This window comes from Volvox carteri (genome assembly GCF_000143455.1).
Source record: "Volvox carteri f. nagariensis unplaced genomic scaffold VOLCAscaffold_4, whole genome shotgun sequence".
Lineage (NCBI taxonomy): Eukaryota > Viridiplantae > Chlorophyta > Chlorophyceae > Chlamydomonadales > Volvocaceae > Volvox > Volvox carteri.
The window spans coordinates 608,396-633,725 of NW_003307547.1; the positions used below are offsets into that span (position 1 = coordinate 608,396).

General features: G+C 54.8%; 5 protein-coding genes across 5 annotated transcripts; 2 read left to right on the plus strand and 3 right to left on the minus strand.

Annotated features, from left to right (window-relative positions):
• Nucleotides 1-330: 330 nt before the first annotated feature.
• On the minus strand, nucleotides 331-5,071 carry VOLCADRAFT_86939 (uncharacterized protein; the record flags this gene model as incomplete). Its single annotated transcript, XM_002946841.1, has 10 exons — nucleotides 331-565; nucleotides 1,301-1,585; nucleotides 1,764-1,928; nucleotides 2,123-2,363; nucleotides 2,471-2,610; nucleotides 2,868-3,085; nucleotides 3,404-3,669; nucleotides 3,903-4,012; nucleotides 4,195-4,279; nucleotides 4,596-5,071. Coding segments are annotated over 10 exons (2,221 nt in total), but the record flags the coding sequence as incomplete, so codon positions are not given.
• A 352-nt stretch (nucleotides 5,072-5,423) lies between these two features.
• cks1 (uncharacterized protein) lies at nucleotides 5,424-6,474 on the plus strand. The gene is made up of 4 exons (XM_002946664.1): nucleotides 5,424-5,586; nucleotides 5,651-5,711; nucleotides 5,865-5,953; nucleotides 6,034-6,474. Exons 1-4 carry the CDS (start codon nucleotides 5,528-5,530, stop codon nucleotides 6,089-6,091), a joined length of 267 nt encoding a protein of 88 aa, XP_002946710.1. The 5' UTR covers nucleotides 5,424-5,527; the 3' UTR covers nucleotides 6,092-6,474.
• VOLCADRAFT_79277 (uncharacterized protein) lies at nucleotides 5,424-11,544 on the minus strand (the record flags this gene model as incomplete). The annotated part of the gene is made up of 15 exons (XM_002946842.1): nucleotides 5,424-5,586; nucleotides 5,651-5,709; nucleotides 5,863-5,953; nucleotides 6,034-6,922; nucleotides 7,088-7,257; nucleotides 7,515-7,860; nucleotides 8,108-8,243; nucleotides 8,955-9,006; nucleotides 9,352-9,476; nucleotides 9,674-9,836; nucleotides 10,110-10,285; nucleotides 10,542-10,638; nucleotides 10,752-10,898; nucleotides 11,139-11,203; nucleotides 11,289-11,544. The coding sequence occupies 12 exons, from the start codon at nucleotides 11,542-11,544 to the stop codon at nucleotides 6,760-6,762; spliced, it is 1,896 nt and encodes a 631-aa protein (XP_002946888.1). The 3' UTR covers nucleotides 5,424-5,586; nucleotides 5,651-5,709; nucleotides 5,863-5,953; nucleotides 6,034-6,759.
• A 4,471-nt stretch (nucleotides 11,545-16,015) lies between these two features.
• On the minus strand, nucleotides 16,016-23,289 carry deg7 (trypsin family; the record flags this gene model as incomplete). The annotated part of the gene is made up of 19 exons (XM_002946843.1): nucleotides 16,016-16,551; nucleotides 16,771-17,003; nucleotides 17,327-17,445; nucleotides 17,833-17,979; nucleotides 18,186-18,332; nucleotides 18,552-18,760; nucleotides 19,090-19,188; nucleotides 19,365-19,470; nucleotides 19,599-19,863; nucleotides 20,106-20,290; nucleotides 20,374-20,532; nucleotides 20,801-21,018; nucleotides 21,386-21,548; nucleotides 21,673-21,838; nucleotides 21,921-22,003; nucleotides 22,125-22,264; nucleotides 22,401-22,466; nucleotides 22,976-23,091; nucleotides 23,180-23,289. 19 exons carry the CDS (start codon nucleotides 23,287-23,289, stop codon nucleotides 16,016-16,018), a joined length of 3,267 nt encoding a protein of 1,088 aa, XP_002946889.1.
• A 730-nt stretch (nucleotides 23,290-24,019) lies between these two features.
• On the plus strand, nucleotides 24,020-25,310 carry VOLCADRAFT_116144 (bola-like protein; the record flags this gene model as incomplete). Its single annotated transcript, XM_002946665.1, has 3 exons — nucleotides 24,020-24,144; nucleotides 24,705-24,751; nucleotides 25,213-25,310. Coding segments are annotated over 3 exons (270 nt in total), but the record flags the coding sequence as incomplete, so codon positions are not given.
• Nucleotides 25,311-25,330: the final 20 nt, after the last annotated feature.

The following is a 25,330-nucleotide window of genomic DNA, read 5'->3' on the forward strand; positions in this document are numbered from 1 at the left end:
GCTTGTGATGCGCTGTCGAATTTCAAGTTGGACTAGGAGGCCGGTTCTGGCTTTCATGCTATCTTGTGCACGTTATTACGATCCATAAAAAGTGCATTGAAAGGGGCTGTTACCTTCTGTGTATAGTCAAGCAGGTCTTTATGATGCGGCTATCCTTTGTGTGGCTTGAGAAAGGGCGTGTCTTATTACTTCTGTATGAAACGCCACTTGTTGCTCAATTAATCCCCTACCGGGGGAAACATGTAAGTGAACTCAGGCACAGCCAGGGACCGAATGGCAATTGTGTTGAATCTTAACAAGTAGGCAGATCAAATTTAACCCCATACGCACCTCTCAGGTCCACGTCACTCCAGGTGCTCAAAGCGTTCGGTCCCATGCAATTCAGGCAAAAAGTCCACACGGGCGCCTCAAACCAAAGTCGGGCCGCACAACACCTACTGCACAACACCTGACCTGCCGCACAACACGTACGATCTAAAACCGCCAGCCTTGGCTTCGCGCCAACACGCAGCACGTTCACATCCTGCGCGCATACCGTAAGACCCCTGTCCAGCGCAAGCCCATGCTGCAGATGCGCCACACACGAAGGCTGCAAGCGACATTTTCCTCTTCGCAAATAAATAATATAATACTGAGCGCAAACTGACTCAACTCATCAACCTCTACTCGGATCCTCTTCATCAATTGTTACATGGCTCAATAAAACATGCAACACTCCGTTTTGTGTTCTGTGGCTAAATACCAGCTAACCATATGCTCATATGCACGCGCGCATCGCGGGAGCAAACTCATGTCGGTCAGAATTTGCTGCATGAATGGAGAGCATGGGTCCACTGGCCCTGCAGACTTCCTACACCACTAGTACCACACGTCGCGCTGGTAACGGCCCGTATCCGAAAGGTTTTGAAGATACGCCGTCGCTGCTTCGCGGCCACCTTCCAGCCTCTCGCAGAGCAGCTGAAGGAGGGCTTGCTCAACCGCGCCTGCCATGGAGCCCGCGTCTCCACACACGTAAAAGTGCCCGCCTTGTTGCAGCAGTCCCCACACAAGGTCAGCGCTCTCTGCCAGTCGGTTTTGTACGTAGACTTTTTGTTTCTGTAAACACAAAAAACCAAGCCACAGAAGCATAGATAATGGCTATGTGCAGCAGGTGTTGAAAGTAGACAGGTGACCGATGAACCATGACAGCATGGTAAACCACAACAATGCTATCCACAGAAACAGCAGAGCCTCAGCCTCCACGATGAGGGCGACTGGCAGAGACAGACTCAGGAAGCCCCGAACTTCCGCCCTCTCTTACCTGTTCGCGGGAGAAGGCGGTAAACAACGTAATCTTGCCCTCCGAAGACCAGCTCTCTAGGATTTTGCCGTACAGATAGTCTTGGTCGCGGCGTCGGCAGCCAAAGTACAGCACCATGGGGCCCAGCGGCTCGTTGTCCTGCTGCTCCAGCAGTCGCTGCATGATGAAGGACCTAAACGGCGCAAGGCCCGTGCCCGGACCCACCATGATGATGGGCGTGGCCGCACTTTGCGGCAGCCTAAAGTCGGGGTTCTTGTGCACGTATACAGGCACACAGGAGCCGACCTGCAAATGGCCGCACGAGGGCGGTGCAGAGTAGGCGAAAAAAAAGGGCCATGGAGACGCGTCTTGATGTAGCATTGCATAACTGGACATGCGTTGAAAATTAGAAGGATGCAATACCGAAACTTGCGAGTTACAGACCATGGTCATATCGCAATGAGCCGTAATGCCAAAGACGCACCTCCAGACGTTCGGAAATCATGGTGGAGCATACGCCGATGCGCGCCTTGTCCAGGCTCTTGTACTTGACCTCCGCCACCGTCACTTGCACACGACGAGGGTCCTCCAACGGCGACGACGAGATCGAGTAGAGCCGAGGCTGCAGCTGGCGCAAGCAGGACAGGACCTGCAGCAGCACGGAGAACACGGGCACATGGCTAAGGCCAAATACTGCGTCCATAACGGCGCCATTATTTCACCCGCGATCCTTGCACCCCTCGGCTTCATGCGCATGATACCGATGAGTTTCACGTGCGCGCCGACAGGACAACGGCAACATCAATGCATGCGCCAGGTGTCCCAACCTGCCAGCCGACCTACCTGCGAAGTGCTCAGTACTGCAGGTGCAGCGTCCTCCAGCACGTCTACCACGTGCCGCGGTGAAAGGTACTGATCCATAGCCGTGCTGCCGGCAAGCGCGCGTCGCAGCTGCTCATGGCGCCCAACAGCGAGCTCATCAATGGGGATGTGGCCATCCGCCGCATTGGTCCCATGACCGTTCCCTTGAGTAACCGAGTCGAGGGCAGCAACCAGCAGCTTGAGAAGCTCCGGCTTCGGACACCTAAAAGCGCCATTGCGAATCAGGTTGCGACCGTATGTGACTTACGTGCGGGAAAAGTCACGTCATGAAGCCCACAGTGTGTGTGTGTGTGTGTGTGTGCCACGTACCGGATATCGTAGCACTTGGCCAGGGCCTCCGCAAGCGGCATGGCGTCCCGCCGCCCGTCGTTATCTTCGTAATGCCAGCTCGGAGCCGGGACCACCTCGGCCGGCGATGCTGCCATGACGCGTATGAGCTCCTGTACAGCCTGGCAACCATGGAGTCATGAAACAGAAAAGACTTTTGTTCAGACGCGCTTGTTGATATGATTGTGTGGTACTGCCCTTGGCGACCTGTTGCGGCCAAGGCCAAATATACAGGGAGCCATGCGTGCAAGGCAGGTGCATTGCCCTTGCATGTGGATGTCTAACGATGTGATGATGGCAGCGGGCTTCCGGCATACGTTGACAAAGGAGCGTGAGGCACTGGGCGTGTTCGGTACGCTGGTCTTTTGAAACAGCCAACCTTAGCATCGTTGGTGGGATAAAGGCCCAGCGCGTCGCCAGGCAGGTATGTAAGGTCCGAGTCGCCCAGGTCCACCTCCATGCGCACTGTGTTCTTATCGTCGTTGTCAGTCAAGACGCATAGCCCCTCCAGCGCAAGCACCGTTCCGAAATAGGGCCGGCTTTTCCCCCACTTCTTAGGCGCGGAGCCCTTGTCGCCACCAGCCGGTGCCGAGATAGCTGCAGAAGGAGGCAATTTCGTTATGGAGGCAATCGTTAGCCACTTGGCGTCGCGTCCTTGTACGCCTAGTTGGCTCTGGCTCGCACACATACCTAAGCTATGCACAGAGCTAATCAGCACCACATAGGTCTCTGTCTGGAACCCAGCAGGTCACCTTTCCTGTCGTGTTACTAAACCTCATAACTCCTTCGCAAATTGCTGGCCTGTAACATGTCAGGATTGTAAAGTTAGGTTCCACACCTGCCTCCCCAGCACAGCTGCGGTCGTCTGCCATTGCAAACTTCGGATCCTAGGCGTTACTGCACATCCCCGCATACCTATGCTCAGATCAGAAAAGCTTTGCAAGGCTAGGCCTTTCACAGCAGTGACCACGGCCGCCAGCCAGCTGTCCACCACGGACCAATCCTCCTTGTTCACGTCCACTCGGTCGATCAGTCGTTGTGCACCTGCCGTCTCAAAGGCGGCGTCCAGCAGCTTGCCGCACCGGCAGAAGTGTGTATAAGACCTGTAAGCCGTGTCACGAATGTCTGAGTGTCCCGGTAAGAGCACCCCTAGCAACGTGCAGATTGGGCGCGCAAAGGGCCTGAAACACCAGCGCACGAGCCGCCAACCAAGCTTCAACCATAATCCGTGCAAGACAAGCAATGCTAACATAACAAAAGAAAGACGCATGTGGCCAACAGCAATTTCCTGGTAGTAAGGATGCCTCAAGCGCTTAGGCCCTGCATGCTTAGGCCCTGCATGCTTAGGCCCTGCATGCTTAGGCCCTGCATGCACTGCGTCCATGGACAGTTCCCCGCGCCGCCCATTACTCACTTGTCACCGAGCGCGCACACGGCGAACTTGATGTGGGCAAGGCTTCCCGCTTTGCCTGTAAAGAGCCATTCACAGAAGTCGCGTGCCTCCGTGGGAGGTACTCCGTCACCCTGATACAAGCACGCACGAGGGAGGAGGCACGAAGCAGCCGTAAAACAAGTGCTAAGGAATCAACCTGCCTGGCGGATAAAGTTTCGACGGCCACCGTGCTAGGTGAGGAGACGGCGACACCATGACGACACCGCGGCACCCTTGACACCATAAGCTGGGAGCTTAAGGATTGTAAACCTACCTGCGTGGAGCAGGCCACCAAGGCGACCTGAGTCTTTGCGAAATCGTAGCCATTCGGATGGTCGGCCATATTCTCTAGCAGCGGCCTGCGACCAATGCACAACAGAATCCGCAGCTTTTGGAGGACTTCATGGCGGCACGGCACCAGGGCTGATGTGTGCGAGGTACGGCAGGATATGCACATGCTGGTATAGATTTCCAAGCAAAGGGTTGCCAGTACCCCAATTTCACCTTCTGGTATCGTGCCTACATACATACACATACTTTCCGGCCTCTGGGCTATACATGATCCGCAACTGTCACACAGGGAACAGTGTAGCATTCACCATAGACGCGGGCATGACGTTCGGGTGTGTGGTTTTCAAAACCCGTAAAGCCCTGTCGGTCTTCCAAACCTCTCACCAGATATTACCAGCCGCTTGCAGTTGACGACAGAGTTTTTCCGCAATCTCCTTGGAGAAACCGTACTCCGTACCGTAGAGGACAGTCACTGGCTTCATATCCGGTTTAGGCCCAGAACACTGTTCCGTTGCACCGGCACGCCGAGCGTCCTTGGGGACTGCTTGGGCTTCCGGCCGGGGCTTGTTGCTAAGAAGGAAGCTGTTAAAATCCAAGGGGTTCCTCACATCTTCCTGCGCGCCAGCGTCCTTGTAGAACGAGTCGATGGTGCCGCTTCTTTTCGCAGGCTCGGGTTGGCTGCCAGTTGAACCGACGTCCTCCACCACCTTGAGGAACCCGTCGAAGTCGGTGCGGTCCTGGCCCGTGTCGGCACGGCGACGGCGTCCAAGCAAATACCAAGCCACCGGTACACTGGCAGCGATTGTCCAGCGCATGTAGGTAATGTTCCATTTGGGTATCCATGCCTCATGAAGGATCATCCTTTTCGTGCGGCGGTGCAAGCGTTACAAAGAGGCCGCGGCTCAAGCAAGTAGGTAGTTAAAGATGTTCTATTACTAATGCTTTACAATGAGTACACTACTCAATTAAATGACCGACAGTCTAAAGGTTTGTCACAAGCCCGCTAATCACTTGTGGTCGAGGTTCATCCTTGGCCATTCAGCTGTGATCGCTCGTCCACAAGAAACTCTCTTACCACTGTTCAAAGGGACAGCTACTGAAGCTTCATGCGCGCTGAATGTGTGACGCTTGTACTGCATGGGCAATGCCGTACAAGTTCCAGCTCAAGGCTCGTTTAAAATAGAGCTCGTGTCAGGATAGAATGTTTGGTCTCCGTGATTTTGTACATCTTACGCCATAAGGCTGTGATCATAACTTTCTAATCTTTTTAAAAAAATATTTGTTTCAGTCTTGCCTTGAGTACAAAACCGCCCGCGATGGCTCAGAACAACATCCAATACTCTGAGAAATACTATGATGACATCTATGAATACAGGTAGATGATGAAGATGTGATACTTGCAGAGAATTGGCGGCCTGATATGTCGTTTCCGATTGCAGGCATGTTGTGCTTCCCCAAGAGATTGCACAGCTGCTGCCGAAGGGTCGCCTTTTATCTGAGGTTGGTGCTGCATTTATCAGTTCATGCTGCGAGCTGCACTTTTTCAGCTCTCTGTTGTGCACTTCGTGGAAGTTTCCCAAGTTACCTTTGTGCCGGGTTGTGCCGGATAGGCTTTCACGAGCATCCCGTTCACTGTCCTTAATCTCGAAACAGAATGAATGGCGCGCATTGGGAGTGCAGCAATCCCGCGGTTGGGTACACTACGCAATTCACCGACCCGAGCCACATATCATGCTCTTCCGGTGAGGGCCGCCAACGTGTTTTGTTTTTGCCGCCAGAATTGGATAACGACATGTGTGCTAAGAAAAAGTTCCGTCTGTAGGCGACCAAAGGGCTACGGTCAAGGGCCTGTTGCTCCCGACGCGCTCCAAGTCCAGTGAGGGTCTGCAGGGCGAGCCCAGCTGCAGCCCCTGGGATCGTCAGCGGCGGTGTTGGCTGTCGTGTGTCAAGTAGCTGTCCGCAGGAGGTTAGTCCAGCATAGATATCTGGCATCTATTTTAAGACTGTTCAGCTGTCGTTGATGAGAGGAGTTCGTAACTTACAGTCAGGATGTTGGGTACATTTAGGAATGAATGAACGGGCCATACTAGCATCGTCTACACTTGTACACAGAACTAATATCGTGCACAGTATTTCAAGGGGCGTGGAACGCTGATTTCTGTGCACCTGTGTGCACACAGTACCCATGACTATCCGTATCTTCGTAGGTCCATGCCTGTTGCAGCAAGGGACCGTGCAAAAGAATGTAATTGTAACTGACTAAGTCCTCATGCGAACATGCACAATGCAAACAGCTCATACGCAACAGCCTGCTCACTGCGTCTGTAGTCAAAAATGAACGTCCGAGAAACCCTACGGTGATAGCTTAACAAGCACGCTGCATCAGGCAAGTCATACCTACGGTTGAACCGTGCATACACTAAGCATGCAAAACACTTGAAATGAATATGGAAAGCTATATGTACAGGCATAAGCACCTCCTGCAATAGCATCTCTGGTCTAGACACCTTCTCTAGTCTAGACACCTTCCGACCCAACTAACAATTCACTACACATCCATAACCTCCTCCAGCACGTTGATGATACGGCCTTCCACCTTCGGCGCGATGCAGTAGTGCCCGTGCTCTGGGTGCGGTACTGCAAGGCCATGGGACCTTTGCTGGTAATATGAAGTTGACGTTCTCGTGAACTTGGCTTCTGCCTCCGCAAGACTGTAAAAGGAGGCCAGCGGATGGTGCAGGGTTGGAGCATGACATGTGTGACCAACAAGATGTTCATCCGCAAAAGTCCAGTCCGACGTCATGGCTTGTGATGGTGAAAACCTAGTTGCCTAACCCGCCGTATACCACATAAGTGGTTTGTGTCTTTGCCCTCACCTTTGCATGCTTTTGACCGACTTGACTTTCTTTAACCAGCGGGCCGTCAGGGACCGCGTGTAAATCTTCTTCTCGTCCCACTTGTTGAGCACACGCAATTGGATGAAGTGGCACTTGATAGTGGAAGGCAGAATTACACCAGCTTCGCCGTCAACGAGCACCTTGCAGTCCTGCTCGGGAGGAGAGCACGGATACAGTAGGGCCTCGGGTAAGCCCATTGTGCCCATTTTGAGCTAAAACCGCCGCGATATCTATCAACCCAAACTTGGGCCTGCTGCCGAAGCTGCGACCAACTCTGTAGAAAAATCATTACTGCGGGAAACACCATTTTCGATAAATCGCATTGTTCACTGCAGCGAGATGCAGTGCAGCATGCCGCGTTTTGCCAACGCACACTGGGCCGCTCCCTCACCAACGATCTACTCACCAAGAATACTTGGAAACCATCCTTGCCCTGCCCCAGGTACTCCTTCACAGCCACCTTATACTTCCGCTGCATGTCGAGAGGCTCAGGCTCATGATCAAACTCCCACAGGTACAAGCTGCCAGGCACAATGCGCTGCCCTGGAGGCTTGGACGGATCAAACTTGAACTTGAGGCCGCTGACCTGCGGGAAGCGCCCCTCCAGCTTGGGCCACTGCGACACGCCGTTCTCCAGCGCCGCCACCACTTGCGCTCCCGTGCACTCCAGCAGCATCGTGTTGTCGATCATCGGCAGAATGGACACGAAGTCCTTCGCCTTAAGCACGGCTGCCGGATGGATCATATCCGATCTGCACCGACAAACAACCACTATAACGTCATCATCCCACAGAGATGGGCGCACGGCATGTCCAGCAAGCCGATACCCTACGGAGCGCAGAGAGTACGCAAACCGACACCCTCCTGCGCCATGCTGCGGCTCCGTACAGTTACCCGTCCAAACCAGGATGCCCGAAACCCCATGCGCCAGATCCAAAGCAGCCGCAGCTGGAAAATGCAGTGATGAAAACTCAAACTCAATGGTCCCAACCCACCCACCGGAGCGAGCCCGAATTGAGGATCGCAATCTCCGCGTTGGCCGACTTGCGCCACACGTCCGCCACGAAATTGCCCAAATTGGACTCTCTGTTCCTAACCGTCTGGAAGCGGCCGTCCAGCGGCTCCAGCGTCTCACCTAGGGCCAGATGCACACATTCTGGTCTGGAGACACTTCTGCAATTTGCGGTTTAAGAGCCTGGGTTCGATACCTGGGTACATCTCCGACATCGTCGGGTGCGTGAGATTATGGCTAGCTGCGGAGATGTGGAGTTGAGGTCACATGTGATGGATCGAGATTGGCACGCTGGATTGGTGGCGACTGATGTACCCTCTGTTTCTAGGGCTGTCCGGGTGAAAGGATGAGGAGGGATTCTAGAAGGCAGGATCAACAGCCATGGACTTGCAGTTCGTATGGCGTAGTACGGTATGGTAATGGTTGATGGTGCTGTAGGGCGATTAATTCTCGATGTCGCGTCATACGACTGTAGCATCGACAAACATGTGCGTATGGCAGACAATCTAAATGTGTTCAAATGGCCCAGAAGCCTCCCACTCTGTCACAACAACAACAACAACAATAACACATTAAAAGAAGAAGGCGGCTATAACCCTGGCAGTGCAGGCGACAGCGCCTGGCAATATTCGTGGGCAAGCAACAAGCTGCCGTCACTGTGCCGGGTAGGCATGGCCGCCTGGCGCATCATGCGTTTTGCGTGGACGCAGGTGCAACGACCCTTCCAAATCCTCTATGCCTCTCGGTACTGTAAGAGGTAGTCGAAGTACGGCTAGCAAGTCCTGCCGTCCCGCCCATCTGCTCACAATCAGTACGAAACTAAGCATTACTTACCAATCTCCTCATCCATCTTTTCACCCATAAGCTTCATGTACTCGTCCACAATCTGCGCCACACGGGTCAAGAGACGACTCACGTGCTCAAAATGAGGCGAGACATGCTATTAAGAAGCACATGGCTTGTATATTCATTATGTCGGCTGCAGGGGAAGTCTTCCTCCAGAGGCAATGACCCGTACGATACGTTGATACCCAACCGCACCATGGGGCGTCCACCACCATGGCCGACACTATGCGAGTACCCCGCAAGATCCACGCCCTTGCCATCCGGCCTTTGCCCAAACATTTGCACGCTTTGCGTAAAAGCTTCTCCAGTGCTAAGTAACGCCTTTGCTCAAAGGCTTGGTGTCATTTCCTCCCTCGGTAAGGCCCAACGCCCCCAATGCACTCACCGCCTTCGTCGGCGGGTCCTCAGGCACCGACGAGTCGATGATAAGGCGCTCCACACTCATCTTGGGGTCGGGACTGCCAAAGGGGAACTCGACCTCAATCAGGGACAGGTCCCGGAAGTCCGTACCTGCAGCCACACGTTAGCTTCCATGTAAGCAGAGTAAGTTGGTTTTCCATGGACTGATACAGCTGCCTACGAAAGGAAAAACACACAGATGACCCACAAACGTACAACATATATCTCAGGGCGGGATGATGACGAAGGCGATTCTCTGCTTTGCTTGCGCCGGGGCACGCTGGTGGCATACAGGACAGCGTTCCTACCTGACTTGACCATAAGATTGTTGTGCGGCTCGATGAAGCCGCTCACGTAGTGGTGGTCGTGGCCCCCCAGGATCAAGTGAAACTCCGGCACTTCTGCTGCCAGCTTGCGGTCGTTGGGCTCGCGCATGTGGGTCAACGCGATGAGCAGCTCAGCGCCCTTGGACTATGGTCAAGAATTAACGTTTCCACGGAGCCCAGGCCAGCGCCCAAGGAGATGGGTTTCGGAGGCCGTTGGGATGAGGGGGAGGTGCAGGTAGTTGGATGCGATAGGTGGGTTGAGGCTGAGGTGAGGTGAGATGGAAGTGAGGCGAGGTGACGTGGATTCAGGCAGGCGCAGTCAAGCGATGATGCTACACAAGAAGCGAGATTACTTGGGTGGCGGAGAAACATCCCTTCCTGGCCCCAGCTGCCCTCACTCCACCTCCGCCCACCTTACCTTCATGAGCTGCGCCATCTCCCTCCCGACCTGGATGAAGTCGTGATACTCCATTTCATCCACGTTGACCGCGCCCAACGTCTCCAGCCACTCCTCCTCCACAAGGCCCACGATACCCACCTTGATGCCGTTCCAGTCCTCCACCCAAACTGTGCCAGCACCCGCGTACGGCAGGTCTGCAGACAACGGAAGAACCCCCCGTGTAACGGGTTGGGGGACGCGCGAAAGTGGATGGGTGGGAAGGTGGAGGGCTAATGCCGGCAGTCTGATGTATATTGTACAACAGCTGCGCTGCTGCGCGAAATGAACAAAGGGGTTCTCATTGGAAGGTTTAATCTGGAGGAGCTGTCGTAATGTGAGTCGGATGCAGCAGAGAATCTGCCATCACGGTTGCGGGAGGACCGTCCGCAGGCCGGCAGACAGCTACTGTACCTGTGCCTTTCTCCCACACATTGGCCATCAGCCAGGGAAAATTGCATTGGGAGTTAAGCTTCATAAGGTTGTCCAGACCGTAGTCGAAGTCATGGTTCTGCACGAAGGTCGTGACAGCAGTTGTGTCAGAAAATTGGGTCCGCAGCAGGTACTTCGGTACAGGCAATGGCGCATTGTGGATGTTTTTGGCAATGTCAAGAAAACACCTACCCCTATGCAAGCCACAGTCACGCCAATTTCGTTGAGGATGGGTACCATCTGTTTCCCCAGGGTGATTGTGGACATCAAGCTGGGGTTGTAACAGTCACCGCTGAACAGAACGAGCGGGTTAGCACCGCTCTCCCTGTACTCCTTGATCTGCAAAAGAGAAAACACAATTTAAATGAAGAACTCAATAAGAGCACGATGGCGGGCAATATCGAAGGATGTTGATGCCGTCCACCATTCCTGCAAAACTCATCAAAGGCAACTCGCCCCATGCCGACAGATAAAACTAGCATCCAAAATGATAATGAAATTGCCTACACATCTGAGACAACCTGTCCAAAGAAACTGCGTATCCCTTCACTATTTGTGAGTGCCTTTCCATAGGATTACCTTTGCGCACAGCCGCGCAGCTCCACCCTTCGGCTCGCGAGCCTGTTCCTCAATATTATACACGTCTGCACAAATGCGGCAAAAAGAGGGATTACCTTTACAGTCGGCCTGATGGTCGCCTAATGCACGATTGCCCGGCGCGACGCTGACCATTAAAGTGCAAGATTGTAATTTTCCGGCTGCTTCCTCCATAGACTAAGCTCTCGGCCGTTTGTGCCTGATCGGGCTTCCGCGGAACCACGAGAGTGGGAACAGGAGCAGGGGAGGCAGGCGTCTCTTCTTCGTCAACTTTCTTTGCCGGAGCCCATGGGGCAGGCTCCTCAGAAACAGCTGCAGGTTTCACATGGACAACTGACTGAGCAGGTGCATCCTCCGTCGACGTGCAACGCGAACAACCAGCACCCATCTTTGTATGTCCTAACACCTACACTCTATAACTCTTAAGTTTCTACGTTACTCTACCCCTTCTACCTGGGGTTACTGAATCCCCTATCTGCGTTTCAAGGCCTTAGAAGTGCGGCCCTGGGAGAGCCGTACTTCTTGTACAGGATGCCTTTCTGACACGCGCGCTTCGCAGAAACTTAGCAAAATACTGTACCCATTGTATTGTATAATGACCTGCTACCTTTAAAAATAGTAATGTCTCAGACTTCGGAAAGTTGGTTGGCGGAGCTAGCGAACCTATCCCAGATGATGGCCTTCGTTGGTGACCGGCAGAGCCTTTCCTTTCGCAGAGATTATGTTATAAGGATTCGCCGTATAACAATTTTATGCGTGCGAGCCCCGGTCCTTCAAAGTCATATAGCTATCTATCCTGGTCCCGTTGGCATACGTAGCGACGACCATCATTCACGTCTCCATAGCGATCGCAATAGCTTCAATTTTGTATGCGGGTGGAGAGGGCGTGGCGTTTCCTATAATGCGAAGAACTGCTTGCGCGTGACAGGACTTCCAATTATTGCTGTATCTAAACCTTTTCAAGCCTGTGACCTAATTATGCATGGCAATCGATACACGGTGGAATGGTTCTCTGCGTGTATGAAACCCTTGACGGCCTTTGAGATACCTTTCAATAAAGAAATGCAGTGGAAGTTCCAACTCGAAAATACAACGCGTGAACCGCGGCTGCCTAGCCTTAGCATGATCCTGCATGATGGACATGCCCGTGCATACGTGCATATGCACATATCGACATCCACGTACGTCGCTTGGGCCGGGAGTGACAACTTCCCCGCGGCTTGCAAAGCAATACGCTCTCGGCGGAATGAAAAGCGCAATTTATTTAAAACGGACTGCGCGGCGTCTTAAATGCAAACGATGACCTTCCCTCCAGGAAGCCGGACGCCTGGCCATTCTTTCCCGATGCACCATCGCAACGCAATGAAACACAAAGATCTAGTGAAACATACGGCAATTCAAGGCCCCCGCGCCTGCGGCTGCATGCCAAACGCCGGCAACCGTCGTGCGCACTGGGAACCAGGGTCAGCGCGCAGTACTGCTGAACGGGCCTACGGTACTTCGGGTCCTTGGACCGCCTCCAGCACCAGGCGAGCCCCCGATACCCGGTACCAACACCGCGGAAAGAGCCACGCGGGGGCGGCAGCAGCCTCGGATGCGTCAGTCCTTGCCGCACTTGATCGACCCTCGACGACGCCTTGGCATCCCGAATGCATGGCCACGGCCAAGGTGAAGCAGCTAGGGCCTGTGGCTTGGTTGCCCAGGACGGAGGCCGGAGGAATAAGGATGCAGTCAAATGGCAGAATAGCTAATAGCTGGACTCTGTCAACAGGTCAATTTCTGCTTCAACGCGCGAGCCTTCCTGCTTCTACCACAGTTACTGGATGGTGGCGTGCTATGATGCCTCTCACGTCTTAGGTCTTACCCGCCGGTGTTGTGGACGGGGAAAGGACTAAGGTGACTGGAAGCCAGCGGTCGTAAATGTAACGTGGTCTTCGGGCTTCGTCGCTTGAGTCTGTAACTAGCAACTGACACCGGCGCCCGCGCCCGCTAGACGCCCTGTTACAAGAAGACAGCACAGAAGCAGGGCCTGCGGATGAAGGACACCGCGTTTCATGGCTTTAATTTACTGCTGCTATGCTCGTGGAGGCCATGTAATGCTTCAACAGCCCCACCGACCATAGAGGTTGCGCCCGGCGAGGCACGTCGAGGCGTGTCCGCATGCCGACAGCGAAGCGGTTGCAACATTAGGGCACCTGAGTGCGCTGCACTCAGCTGCGGCCTTTGACAAAGGATTGGCCCGCCCATCGCGAAAGGAACGCATCCGCCACAAGGCGCACCTGTAGGCTCGCACCCCCTCCAGCAGCATTGCAAGTGTGCGGATTAGCGTACTGCGATCCTCGCCCCTGAATTAGAATCCGCAGGGACACGCCGGCAGCGATTAACACGTATGAACTGCAGGTTGCAAGCTCCATTGTGGGTTAGAGCTGCATGGCATCCTCCCGATGCCAGCAACAACGGCGCAGGTTCCGCCCCCAGGTTCCGCGATCCAGCCTGCTTCCCCCCTCGCACCTTACAAGGCTATTGATTTCCTCCACCACAATGGCCGAGTAAGCCCCTTCCAGCAGGTGCAGGCAGGACGCGAAGCGCTGCAGGTCCCCGGGGGTGTTGATGTACCTGCAGCATTGGGGCAGCTTCAACGCATGCAGATATACCAGAAAGACTAGAACTTCTCAACCTGCTGCTATGAAGGTTTGAAAACCCAGGCGATCTTGTCTTTGCCTGCTTGTCCCGGTGCGCGACCCGTTCATGGGACGGACTGAAAAAGCGGTCGCTGATAGAGCTGTCAGCGAGGCACTGTGTCCTTACTTGATGTGCAGCAAGTGAAGGCTGGGGTCATCTCCATCATGGAAGTGGGGTAGCAGCGGCACGTTTTGCTCGAGTCCTTCTTGCCGGCAGAGGAACAGCGCAGGCAGCATCGAGCGGGCAATGTGGTGGAGAGCAAAATGGAGCGCCAAAGAGTTGCGGCAACTGGTAGACACAAGGGTTGGCGGACGAATTAGATATAAAACTGCCTCAACAAGGCGCTATAGAAGGGGGGGTGCGAGTAGTCTGGATGCCCATAAATGGTGTTTAGTGTACGGCCAATGGAAGTTGAAACCGTTAGGCTTGCCTTGCCGCAGAACCACATAGTAATGTGTCTTGGGCTTGTACATCCGCTATGCTGTGCAGATTCATGGCAGCCGCTTGTGTCGGCAACATTCCAGACACAACTGCAAATACGGGGCTGTCTCTTTCTGCAGCCATTTTTAGAGTTTTTGGCAGTTAAGGCCTTTCTACGGGTGCCCACATCCTAAATATCTATGTAGCATGAACTTAAAAGCAACAGACGATGACCTGCAGTACACGTAGGTGCCGTACAATGGATTGCGCAAGTTTGCAATGTGTAAAGTGGCTTTCACTAGAAGTTGCATTTTGAATATATATTATCTCCATCCTGCAGGACTAAAGTTACCTGCCTGTTCCCTTGTTCCGTTTGTTGGTTACCTCGCGGCGTTACCTTTCATGCATCATCAATAGTGCATCATTAAGAATTACAAAGATGTCCCTCCTCTTCCAGTCCTGCAGATCTGCCCTGGCGCATCATCCTCCCTGTAACGACCCATGGACCTTTGTAGTCAGTCGTGGTGCTGGCGTGTGCATGCTGCCCCTAAAACGAAAACAGCGGTTTGCTAGTATGTCGCGTAAAACGCGAGGCCCTATGGCCGGAGGAAAGTGCTGTGAGAACCACTGTGTGCATCCGACCTGCCGCTACGCCGTGCATTCCCGAAGAACGTTTTTGCAGGAGTAATTGCTAACACCCTAACTCTAGGTCCATCGTTCCGTCGCAAGACGTGACATCTGAGCCAACTAAGCAAACACTGTATGGGGTGTATCGGGTCGCTGCGGTTGCGTTCCGAAATAGACATTCGCGTATCGCGCCATGTAGCTGTAGCCTCGACAAAGGATGTGCGCAATGGAGAGTGCTAAGATGGCAAAGTGCGGCACATTGTGGGCAAGCAAAATGCCAGGATGTTGCCAGCATGGAAGAGGTCATGAACGAACGCGCAAGGCCAGCGGCAGACATTAAAATCTTCCAAGGCAACACCAAGCTCCAGGGAAACAATGAACATAGCTTTTTCAGGCCACCCATGAGACTTGAAGCAGGATGACGCTCGGAATAGTCTAATAGTGCATGACAGCACGAGCAGAATGCGCGCAGCAGCATCGGGAACCCATGCCATGACTGCTAACGTACACTTGGTAGCTTAAGTTCGACACCCTAGAGAAGGGGAGGCCCTCGCCCTCGTCCCGTCCCTACAAACTATACTATTTGGAAATGGAAAATTAATTTGAACACTGTACTACTCGCGCCAAAAGAGCATATGGAAAATGGCTCGCGCCAAAAGAACATATGGTAAATGGCTCGCACGCGCATGTCATCACTCCTCAGCGCAAGCTAAGACGCGTTACTTTCAGCTAGCTGCGCAGCTACGGCCTACTATGTGCCATGCAAAGCACGCCGTCGCTTTATCCGCGACTCCTCGCATAACTTTATAACACGGATGCGCCCCCGAGTGACTTCTAAAACCGACTACACCTCTGCTGCAATTTACGGTGCAAGGGTGACCCAATTGTTGCACATTACCATCTAAATACCACACGGACACGTAACATGCTTATGCAGGCCTCAAGGTGTGACATGTACGAACCTAACCACCCTGGAGGACCCTCAGAATCCCCCCTCTCCCAAATCAGCAACGCTGCTGCGCATGTAGCCTAGAGTGAGAGGTACCAGGGCGTTTTAACTGAAGCTCCGTAGCCAAAGCAGAGCGCCAGCCCCGGTAACGCTGCCAGTTCCGACCCTGCGCTCCCATCCTTCATGACGGGGTCATGGCCGATGCCGGCCTGAAAGGAAACGGGCTGTGCTGCAGGCGACGCCAGGTGCATGTGTTGGGGTCCAACCGCAGCTCCCAGGTCGGCCAATATTGCAGGTCCATCTTGAGGGTCAGTACCTTAGGCTGTGTCGTCTCCAGGTGGCAGACCTTGAGCCGCACAAACTGGCCGTCGCCGCAGCCCGCCACTGCGGCCAGGAAGCTGTCCAGGTCGGGCGTGTCCACGCCGTTGACCTGCTGGATCCAATGCAGGGCATACAATCCGTACCGGTGCGCCGGTGAACCGTGATGCCACCGACTGATGTAGACGCCCGCCGCACCCTCCGGCAGAAAGCCCAGCTCGCGCACGCCACGGTGAGGTGCCTGAAGCTGTGCACCGCACCAATGCACCAGCCGACCCGTGCCCATCCCATCCTCGCGACCCAGGACTACTTCCACGTCGAGCACGCATCCGCTGCGGTATATCGTAAGGTGCATGGATGGGCGCCCCGGTGCCGAACCTGGACCCTGCTGACCCTGCTCTGCTCCCGGAACCTCGGCCGCTGCGGGTTCAGCCTGCTGCTGTTCGCTTACAGCGCGCTCCGATAGTCGAAGGCGTTTGGACGGTGGCGCTTCGCCATGTGCGTCGAGCCCGTAACTCCCCGCTGTCAAGGCGGGCACTAGGCCATCCGAATTCGCTTGCCCACTCCCGTTGACCGAGCTGGCGGCGGCGGCTGCCGCTGCTGCTGCAGCCGTTTCACTGATGAGGCGCTCGACGTCCTGAAAGCAGGTCACTGGTCGGCCTGACATAGCCAGCAACATATCACCGCTGCGAAGGACCTTGGAGGCGTGCGACTGCGCGACACAGGAGCGCACACGCAGCACCTGGCGCCGCTCTGGGTCTAGTTGGTCCAGCCGCGTTACCCACTCAGCTGGGAGCCCAAACTGCGCTGCCTTCGAAAGGAGTACGGCCTCCAGCTCAGCGTCCAGGACACTAATTATAAAGAAGGACCAAAACAGAGCGGGATGCGGGACACAAACCACAGTCAAAAAGGGCGGTTTTCGTGCGAATAGAGGCCTTCGTAGACGTCTCAGATGTCTTGTGGACACAACAGTGCAGTGGGGCGCTAAGCATATTCTAGGCCAGAATGCTCCATCTGTGGGCGCCAACGACGGATCACGGCGAGGGGCGCACTTCCTAGTCCTACGGGGATCAGGACATTCGTAAACCGCATATGGCATACAAAACACACATAGCCCAAGCATCCTGACCCCCAGGTTGCGCATTGAGCACCCGTTCACTCCATATAGGCATACCTGACAGCCGGTGGTGGCGCAGGTGCGCCCTGGTCTAGCAGCCGTGCAAGCTGCTCTACCCAGGGAAAGAATACTGCCGCGTGCAGCCCGGCGCACCACTCACGCTCCTCCTTATCGACCTGTGCACAGAATTGCCGCAAAGCATGTGTACGTGTGCCACACCTCGGTTGCGTTACTCAGGAGAGGTGTAACGAGCGCATACGAGTCAGAGGCCCAAGAGCCTAAGAGCCACAAGTTATGTAAACGACATAGTATGACACAAAACGTCCTAGTACCCAGGTAATAAACACACGTGGAACAAGGACTATGACCGCCTGCCTAGAGACGAGTGCGTGAGCCAAATATTATGCAACAGATGGGCCAGTTTTGTTTGCTCGCTGTCCACCAGATGTATAATGCACATGTGCAATTAAGAAAGGTTTACTCAACGACCGAAAACTGGCGTCCAAGGACTGCAATATCAGGCATTATCCTGCGAAGCATCAAAAAAATCCATGACCGTGCACAGGCCCGTTTTCCTGTACCTGCTCCGAATAGCTGCACCAAAGACCACGCACACGTCCGCGGTTATCAGTGAGGCAGCCGCTGAAAGTGGCGCCGAAGTCTTGGTCTAGTTTGATAACCTCCTCGTGAACAGCCCGGAAGCGCGGTACCTGAAAAAGTAACCGGGAGCGTGCGGCAAGCTCGGTCACTACCCTTTCAGCCGTGCACACGCGTGTTCCGAGATGCACAAGCAGGCTCAGACAACGATTGTCTGCTAAAAGCCACACCTGTTGAGCTTCTCAGCACTCGAGGCAAAAGATACGACAATGCCCTACCATTGTTAACATAGGCAAGGTCTGCCTAACACATCGCGCACCTCTGCACTCGGGATGGTCAGTGCCGCCGTTGCGTTCGTGACGGTGGAGGTCCGCTGCATGACCCGAAGGTGCTTGGTCAGGCCCACGAGCCGCACCGGCTCACCGCGCTTTAGTGGCGGGTAGGGCAACATCTCCGCGGCACGCACCTGCGAAACCACCCACCCAAAATAGTGCTCACGGTTCCAGCGAATACGAACAGCGGGATGCCATCCGCAAATGCCCTGGATAACCCTAAGCATACAGACCTGGTGGCGCAGGTCGACGCCAGCAACGAAGCCGGGCGCAAGCAAGCCAGCTAACCCGTTTCTCTATACGGTTTCCCTTAAACAACGGATAGAGCGGGATATGCGAATTCGATGGCTCACCTTGGCTCGGGCTTCGGGCGGCAGAGCCGCCGGGTCATACGATACCAGCGCAAAGTTGTGCAGAGGGTGTAGGAAGCGTACCCTGCCGCTAATCTCGGCCGGATGCGCGCCAAAGCTGAGGTTGACGTCGCAAGGACCCACCGCCACCGTGTTACGATCCACTAGCACCAGTCCGACCCGCTCGCCCGCGTATACCACAAGGCCGTTGCCTGCGGGGCAACGAGGGACCATCCACAAGAGAGGCACCCGGTCAAGACCGACACAAACTCTCTGGCCCATAGTTTCATCATCCTTCACCAGGCCGACTATGCAGCCCGGGAAGCCTTCATGTGTCGACAATCCTATACCTCAAGCATCATGTCCCTATCCCCGGTGCAGGCTGCCACGGCATGCACCTGAAGGGCCACTTCCTTGCGCGGCTCGGCAAAACCTTCGGTCTCACACCCATGAAAATCTCTGCAGCAGTGTATCCTGGAGAAAGGCTTGGGGTGCTGCAGCTGGCATGCGTCACCCTCGAGCCACACCCTGGCAGCCGCACCTGCGAAGCTCCGGCTGTGCACTCCGTCGCTCAGCGCCACAAGCGGGATATCAATGTCGACCAGCACTAGGCAGCAGCGCAGCAGCTCGTCCAGATCGTCTGACTGCTACGGAATGTGTTCAATGGTGAAGGGCATGGGCGCAGGATGAATAGTTTACCAAAGTGGGCTTGTACTCCTGTTCCACGGTAAGGTATGCAATCAGGAATGAACAGCCAGTTCAAGAGGTAGAGATGCTTACAAACAGGAATTAGCATTGCTTGTAAGTTGGCGACACTACACGCAGGGGCAGCAATGGCAGCGCTAAAACGCAAAATCCTTGGATGCGCAGAGATGGCTCGCCACAAAAGGAACGGCAACAAGAAATAGTCGTGGGCAAAGTCCTATGGCTACCCTCGTGCTGCAATGAGCTATATACATCGTAGTGCGCTATGCGACACCTGAGCGATTTCCACTAAGTGCAACCATGCCAATTTGCTACTCAATAGATATTTTCCTGCCTTGTCCCCACCTGCAAATCCGGCGTCTGCCTTTCCGCAAGGCTGCCTTCCCGTGGTGAAACGACGCCGGTGGCCGACGCAACGGGCATCTGCTCGGCGTCCATGGGAGGGACTACATTGCAATGTCCGTTAGGATGTCCGGACAACTCCCCTCCAGCATTGGACATAAGCTTGATGCTGGGCTCTGGAGGAGGGGGTGCCCCCGGAGGATAGTCAACGGTTGGGTGCCATGCGCCCGCGGCGTCGTCACGCGTCCAAAATACTGGCGGGCCGTACCTGCAGGTTTGCAGCCAGAGCTTGGGCTCTTATCAAAGCCCCGTAATACAGGGATGTGAAGCGGGGCTTCGTGCACAGAAGTGGTATTTTGCTGCACGGGACGGCATCTACGGTTCCTTGCCATGGCGATGATTTCAACTTGATTGTGCAGTCCAAGCAGGTCGCATGCATCGTCTCGCACCGAATGTGTCATCATAATGCCACAGTCCGGCAGTTGCATCGTCAGACCCCTGCCAGCTTACCATTGGCGGTCGACATGTAGGATGGCGTTCTTGCGGCGGTGCCGCTCACTGAAGGTGAGGTACTCCAGCGGCGCACGAGCACCGTGCGGCAAAGTGCGCAACACTGTCGCAAAGGTGATTAGGTCCGGCGTGGGCTTTCCGTTCAGCGCTGTGATGATGGCGCACTTGGGCACATTGGCTCGGCCCTGTGTGTCCGTCAGGCGGGATCATGTTGGAGCAGTTCACGTTGAGCACTGTCGCAACAGCTATTCAACGACCGAACACCTACCAGCATGTACCCAGGCTCGGCAACGTAGACTTGTCCCACGACTGCGCGGTTATTGCGCGCTTGCTGATAACTCAGAGCGTGAACGGCGCCACCCGCCAGCTCCAGGAAGCAATTGGGGGTCACAGAATGAAGGTCCGTTACCTCGACCTCCGCGTTGATCTGTCATTCGCATTGGAGGCCAGCACGGTCAGCGGATTGCGAGGTAAACGTAAAGTTATGCAGCAAGCAGCAAGCCCGCTTCCCGTTACACTGCCAGGGAGTGCCAGGCCCTCAGCCGCGCTTCAGGGTGCAACGGGTGACCCCAAGCTCCACGACCCTTAACCAACGCAGGTTCAATGCAGGCAGCCAAGCTATGACTGACAACCGCAGCGCCAGCCATGCTGAATAGCCTATCCTCCCGAGCGTTTCCATTTATGCAGCTACCCACCGGCTTTCCGCCACGCTCCAGTAGAAGCTGCACTTTGCCCGGACCACCCGCCATGCGATCCTGTGCCGCATTGTCCAGTAGCTCCTCCAGCGTCAGGAAGTGCGTAACCACCTGGCCATTGACTTCTACCAACACATCACCCGCCTCAATGATGCCACCGCACGGGCTCCCAGGCACCACACTGTCAACCACGAGCATGCCGGTTGAGTGCTGCGGGCCTGTTTGCCATGAGAAAAGTGGCGCATTGGATTGGGATTGCCGATAAACCAATGACGTGTGGATAAGCCTTTCGACTGCCGGGCATCCAAGGGCAACAAATCAACAAGTATGGGGCCCATAAAGAATAGGCAAGCTCAGTATATGTGGTGCGGAAACGACTAAGGCTGACCCAGATTAACGATCAACAGATGTCACGCGTAGAGCCAACTTGGACCACACTCCCACGGCAGGGCAACAGTCCTAATGGCGCCGCTATGTGCATTTGACGAGCAAGGTTATCCCATTTCACTATCCCTAGGCACAGCTGGACGCTGCGTTCCACGCCGCACGGGCATTGTCGTTCTTAGGACGTCCAGGTATTCGTACCTTCAGGTGTTGGCGCGGACTTGGAATTCCGCACCCGCCGCTCAGTCTCCTGCTGCAAGCCCAAGCGCCGGACCTCATCGAAGCCCTTGAAGACAAACGTAGTTTGCAGGTCGCCACGCGGAATGAAGGGGCATGGCCATTCGGTTCCCGGCCGAAACGCATCCTTGCTCGCCTAGTGGTTGTGGATTTTAACGCACGGACATTATCTTACTCGGCATCTTACTCGGCCATTTAAGAAAATAAATTGCGACGCAACGCAATACATGAAGGTCTCCGGGGCGTCATACCTGTATAAGTTTTAACGCGCGCACGACGCGTTCCAAGGGCAAGTAGTAGGCGGAGGCGGCCTTGTTCTTGCCACCGGCATTGAGGCCCACGGCCCGACCTTGGCAGTCGATGACGGGCGAGCCGCTGGAACCGCCCTTGGTCCCAGACGCGGCCTGGAGGTAAAAGCTGCACGGCAGTGGGCAAGAACACGATTTAACAATCCAAGCATTTTCCTGACCAACGACATGCTCCACATCCCGATACTCACGTGTTGAAGTCGTTATAGCCCTTGCGGCCGTATACCGGCGCGTCACGGTCCAGACGTGCCAGGGTGCCCGCAAGGATAGACACCTGGCAAGGAAATCATCAGCGTTGCAGGAAGTACGTAAAGCTTTACAAGTTCCAGCTAACTGTGATGAGTCCTAGGGGCCCGTGTATTTCCGCAAATTACACAACGATGCTGAGCATTTACCTTTTCGCCAGAGTCGTTACCCACGACTCGGATATCAAGCCCCACGGTGGCGGCCTCCGGTGCGAGGGGCACCTCCGAAACTTCCATGAACTGCAACCGGCTTGGGTCGAACCGCAGGAAGGCGAAGTCGTGGATTGGGTCTGCGGAGGATGTGTACGACAGAATCGTGAGTTCCGAAGGGTCAGGACAAATGTCCTAATCCCGTAAATCCCTATAAAAGCCTTAGATTTGGAGGTGTGATGGTTTGGGCAACCAGCACTTCATGCCGAGACGTACCGTAATAGAGGGGATACACCGGCAGCTCTTCCCGGTTGAGAAAGATGGACTCCGCCACGATAGGACCTGCATGATGTGCGAATGGATATCCAATCAAGCTTGTGCCATTAATAGCTTGGCTTATGTGTCTCAGCATGATGCCTAAGGGGTGTAAAAAGAGAACGTACCCCTGGTACTCCTAATTCCTCTGAGCACGCCTAACAAAGACAACTAATCGCAACCCTCCTTGACCTGGATCAACAGAACTCTGGCACAGCAGACACATTACTACCGTAAAAACATGAGCTATGTAAGCGCCCTGAGGACGATGCGCCACCAGGGTGGCAATAGGCTTTGCGGTGGGCTTAGCGACGCACCAGCTATTGGACGGTGTCTCTTACATATAATTTCTCATAGCCTTCCATAACCCATAAAAGGGAAAAACGTGCGCAACGTTGGGTGGGCCCGTCAACCTTACGAAACCCAGCTGACGGCCCGGACCAGCCCCCCTTGGGAAAGAACACCCAGGACGGCCTCAAACGAGGACCGCGCCATACACGATCGCATAGAATGTCAACAAAACCTAGCCTTCTCACCCGGCGTAACTACATGACGGTTTGTCAGGATAAGGCCGCGTTGCTTATCGACGATGAAGCCCGTCGCATAGGCTGAGCCAGCCGCTTCCGTATCGAATGCCCGTGTCTGTGTCACCCTGAGCAGTTCATAATAGGCATGAACTTAAAACTCGTATTGGCTAGCTGCTACCTTCCAGAGCGAATGCGGATCGACGACGCACTTACTTTAGGACAACGCAGCAGGGTACCACGCGATCTAAAGCCTTTTTCCAGTCCTCTGTGCTAGCTCTGCGCTCCGGCTCCGCAACGCTGTCGGCGGGTTCTTCAAGCGACATGGCTGCAAGGTAGGTTCACGGAGGCCTAACGTTCTATGCAAAAATGAAGAAATTGAATAGTTATGCACCTAATTCCTTCCTAAGTTATTTCCTGTACATGCCTCCATGCAGCGAATGCCCAAACAGTCAACTGCAGTATTCGGCAATCTGCCATGCAGTGCCAATCTAGATTGCATGCAAATTACTACCGTGTACTAGCAGACATCGTTTATGTTTCTTTCATTTTTGTCCACCCGTGTACAACATTTTTTCATTCCCCGTATGCACGTCTATAAATCCGCCAGCCAACAGGCTTGGCGCGGGGTTGCTTTGCTTCCACCAACATTTCGCCAACTTTCAAGTGCGATGACAGGAGACGGTCCCATCGCTTCCGCTATTCGTAGGTGCGTGCGGTCGAGAACGTGACACGCGAGATGCCTTGCAAGTCGTGCAAATTATCAGTGTCGGTGTAGGAATATGTTTATGTTTGCTAGCGTTTACCCGGGGGGACTCCCGTAACTTTCATGGGCATAGCGGCGCAGCGCCAGTGGTAATTATGCCGAGGAACCCCCGTCAGCCAGCCCTCTGTGAACACCTCATGATGTTAGCTCCCGTGGTGGTAGTTCCCTGCAAGCAAGCACAACCACTTGCCGTACCGCCGTGTCCAAGTATGTCATAGTAGGGCGGCTATGCTCCTGCCAATCGTCGTACATATCCTCTCTCGTCCTCTTTTCGCTTGATATGGCACAAGCTTAGGAAGATATCGGAGGCGCTGAAGCCGACCCACTTCCGCCTAATCAACGATTCGCATAAGCACGCGGGGCACTACGCTCGGGACGGCAGTGCCGCATCGGAGGCTGAGGAGACGCATTTCAGGTACCGGTGTCATGTGCGCCTCGCTCGTGCGTATGCTTATATACGGCAGCGCGTGTGTGCATTTCCTTCTGTCGCTCAACGAGAGGCTCGGACCTTTGTGGGTCCCTTTATACGCGTACTGAAGCCCCACTGCATTCCAGTCGCTCTTCGCATGCCTGCATGAGTGGCAGCTTCCCAGCCTTGGTCGCTTAGTCGTATCCTTGCCAAAGACCGAAACACTGTGAATGACGAGCAGGGATTTGAGGGGTATAAAAACATTCAGCTTCAGCATGCACTTGTGGCGGCTCCAGTCCAGGCTGGCCGCCTGCTGGTGCTGCTGTCCGGCTGCTGCCCCACTTCCGCCCTGTCATCACATTCCACCTGGCCGCGCTTACGCTGCAAGCTCCCACGTACCCCCTCGACACATGCACGACCAACTTAAAAATCCAGTCCTTGTGTCCTCGATTGGTACGGCGGTGGCGCGGCGCATGTCCACGCGCACTCACGCACTTTGCGTAAACGCACGAGCGGCTGGCCCTGCCCGCCCGGCCTGCCCTCCCTTCCCTTCCGGCCTGCTGCAGGCTGGAGGTGACATCAGAGGCCTTCGGTGGGGTGCCCCTTGTAAAACGTGCGTGGTTGCAGGTGGCTAGGGGGGAAGGGCCAGTCTACTTGGTAATTGTCTTAGGAAAACGCACATCTGCTTTGAGGTTTTGGGCATTTGGGGTATTTTTAGGATGGGATGAGATCCGGATGGAATACTGGAAAATCCAGCAGTTGGCCAATCTGGACCTGAACCTTGGGTTTCCGAGAACGTTCGCCGCTGCTGCTCTTGCAGCACCTGATGCGTTGCACCTGATGCGCCGGAGGGCAGTCCATAAACCAAGTGGGTGCAAGGTGGTGGAGAGGCACCAGGCTACGTACTAAAGGAAGGCCACGTAGCCTGGCGGACCTCCCGCAGCATGCCAGCCCAGCGCGACGACCAACCGAAAAGCTCTCCTAAGAGCGTTGCGATCTGTTCAGTCGGCACCACCTGGGGACATCCCTCAGCTGCTTTCCGCTCTTCCTCCCTACCTCTATCCCTCTGCTCAGGTCACCAACTGATCTACGGTCTACTGGCGGACGAGTTCAAGGCGGGCTTGCACGCCCTGTCCATGACCACCAAGACGCCGGCAGAGGAGAACAAGTAGCACCGTAGCAGTAGTGGTGG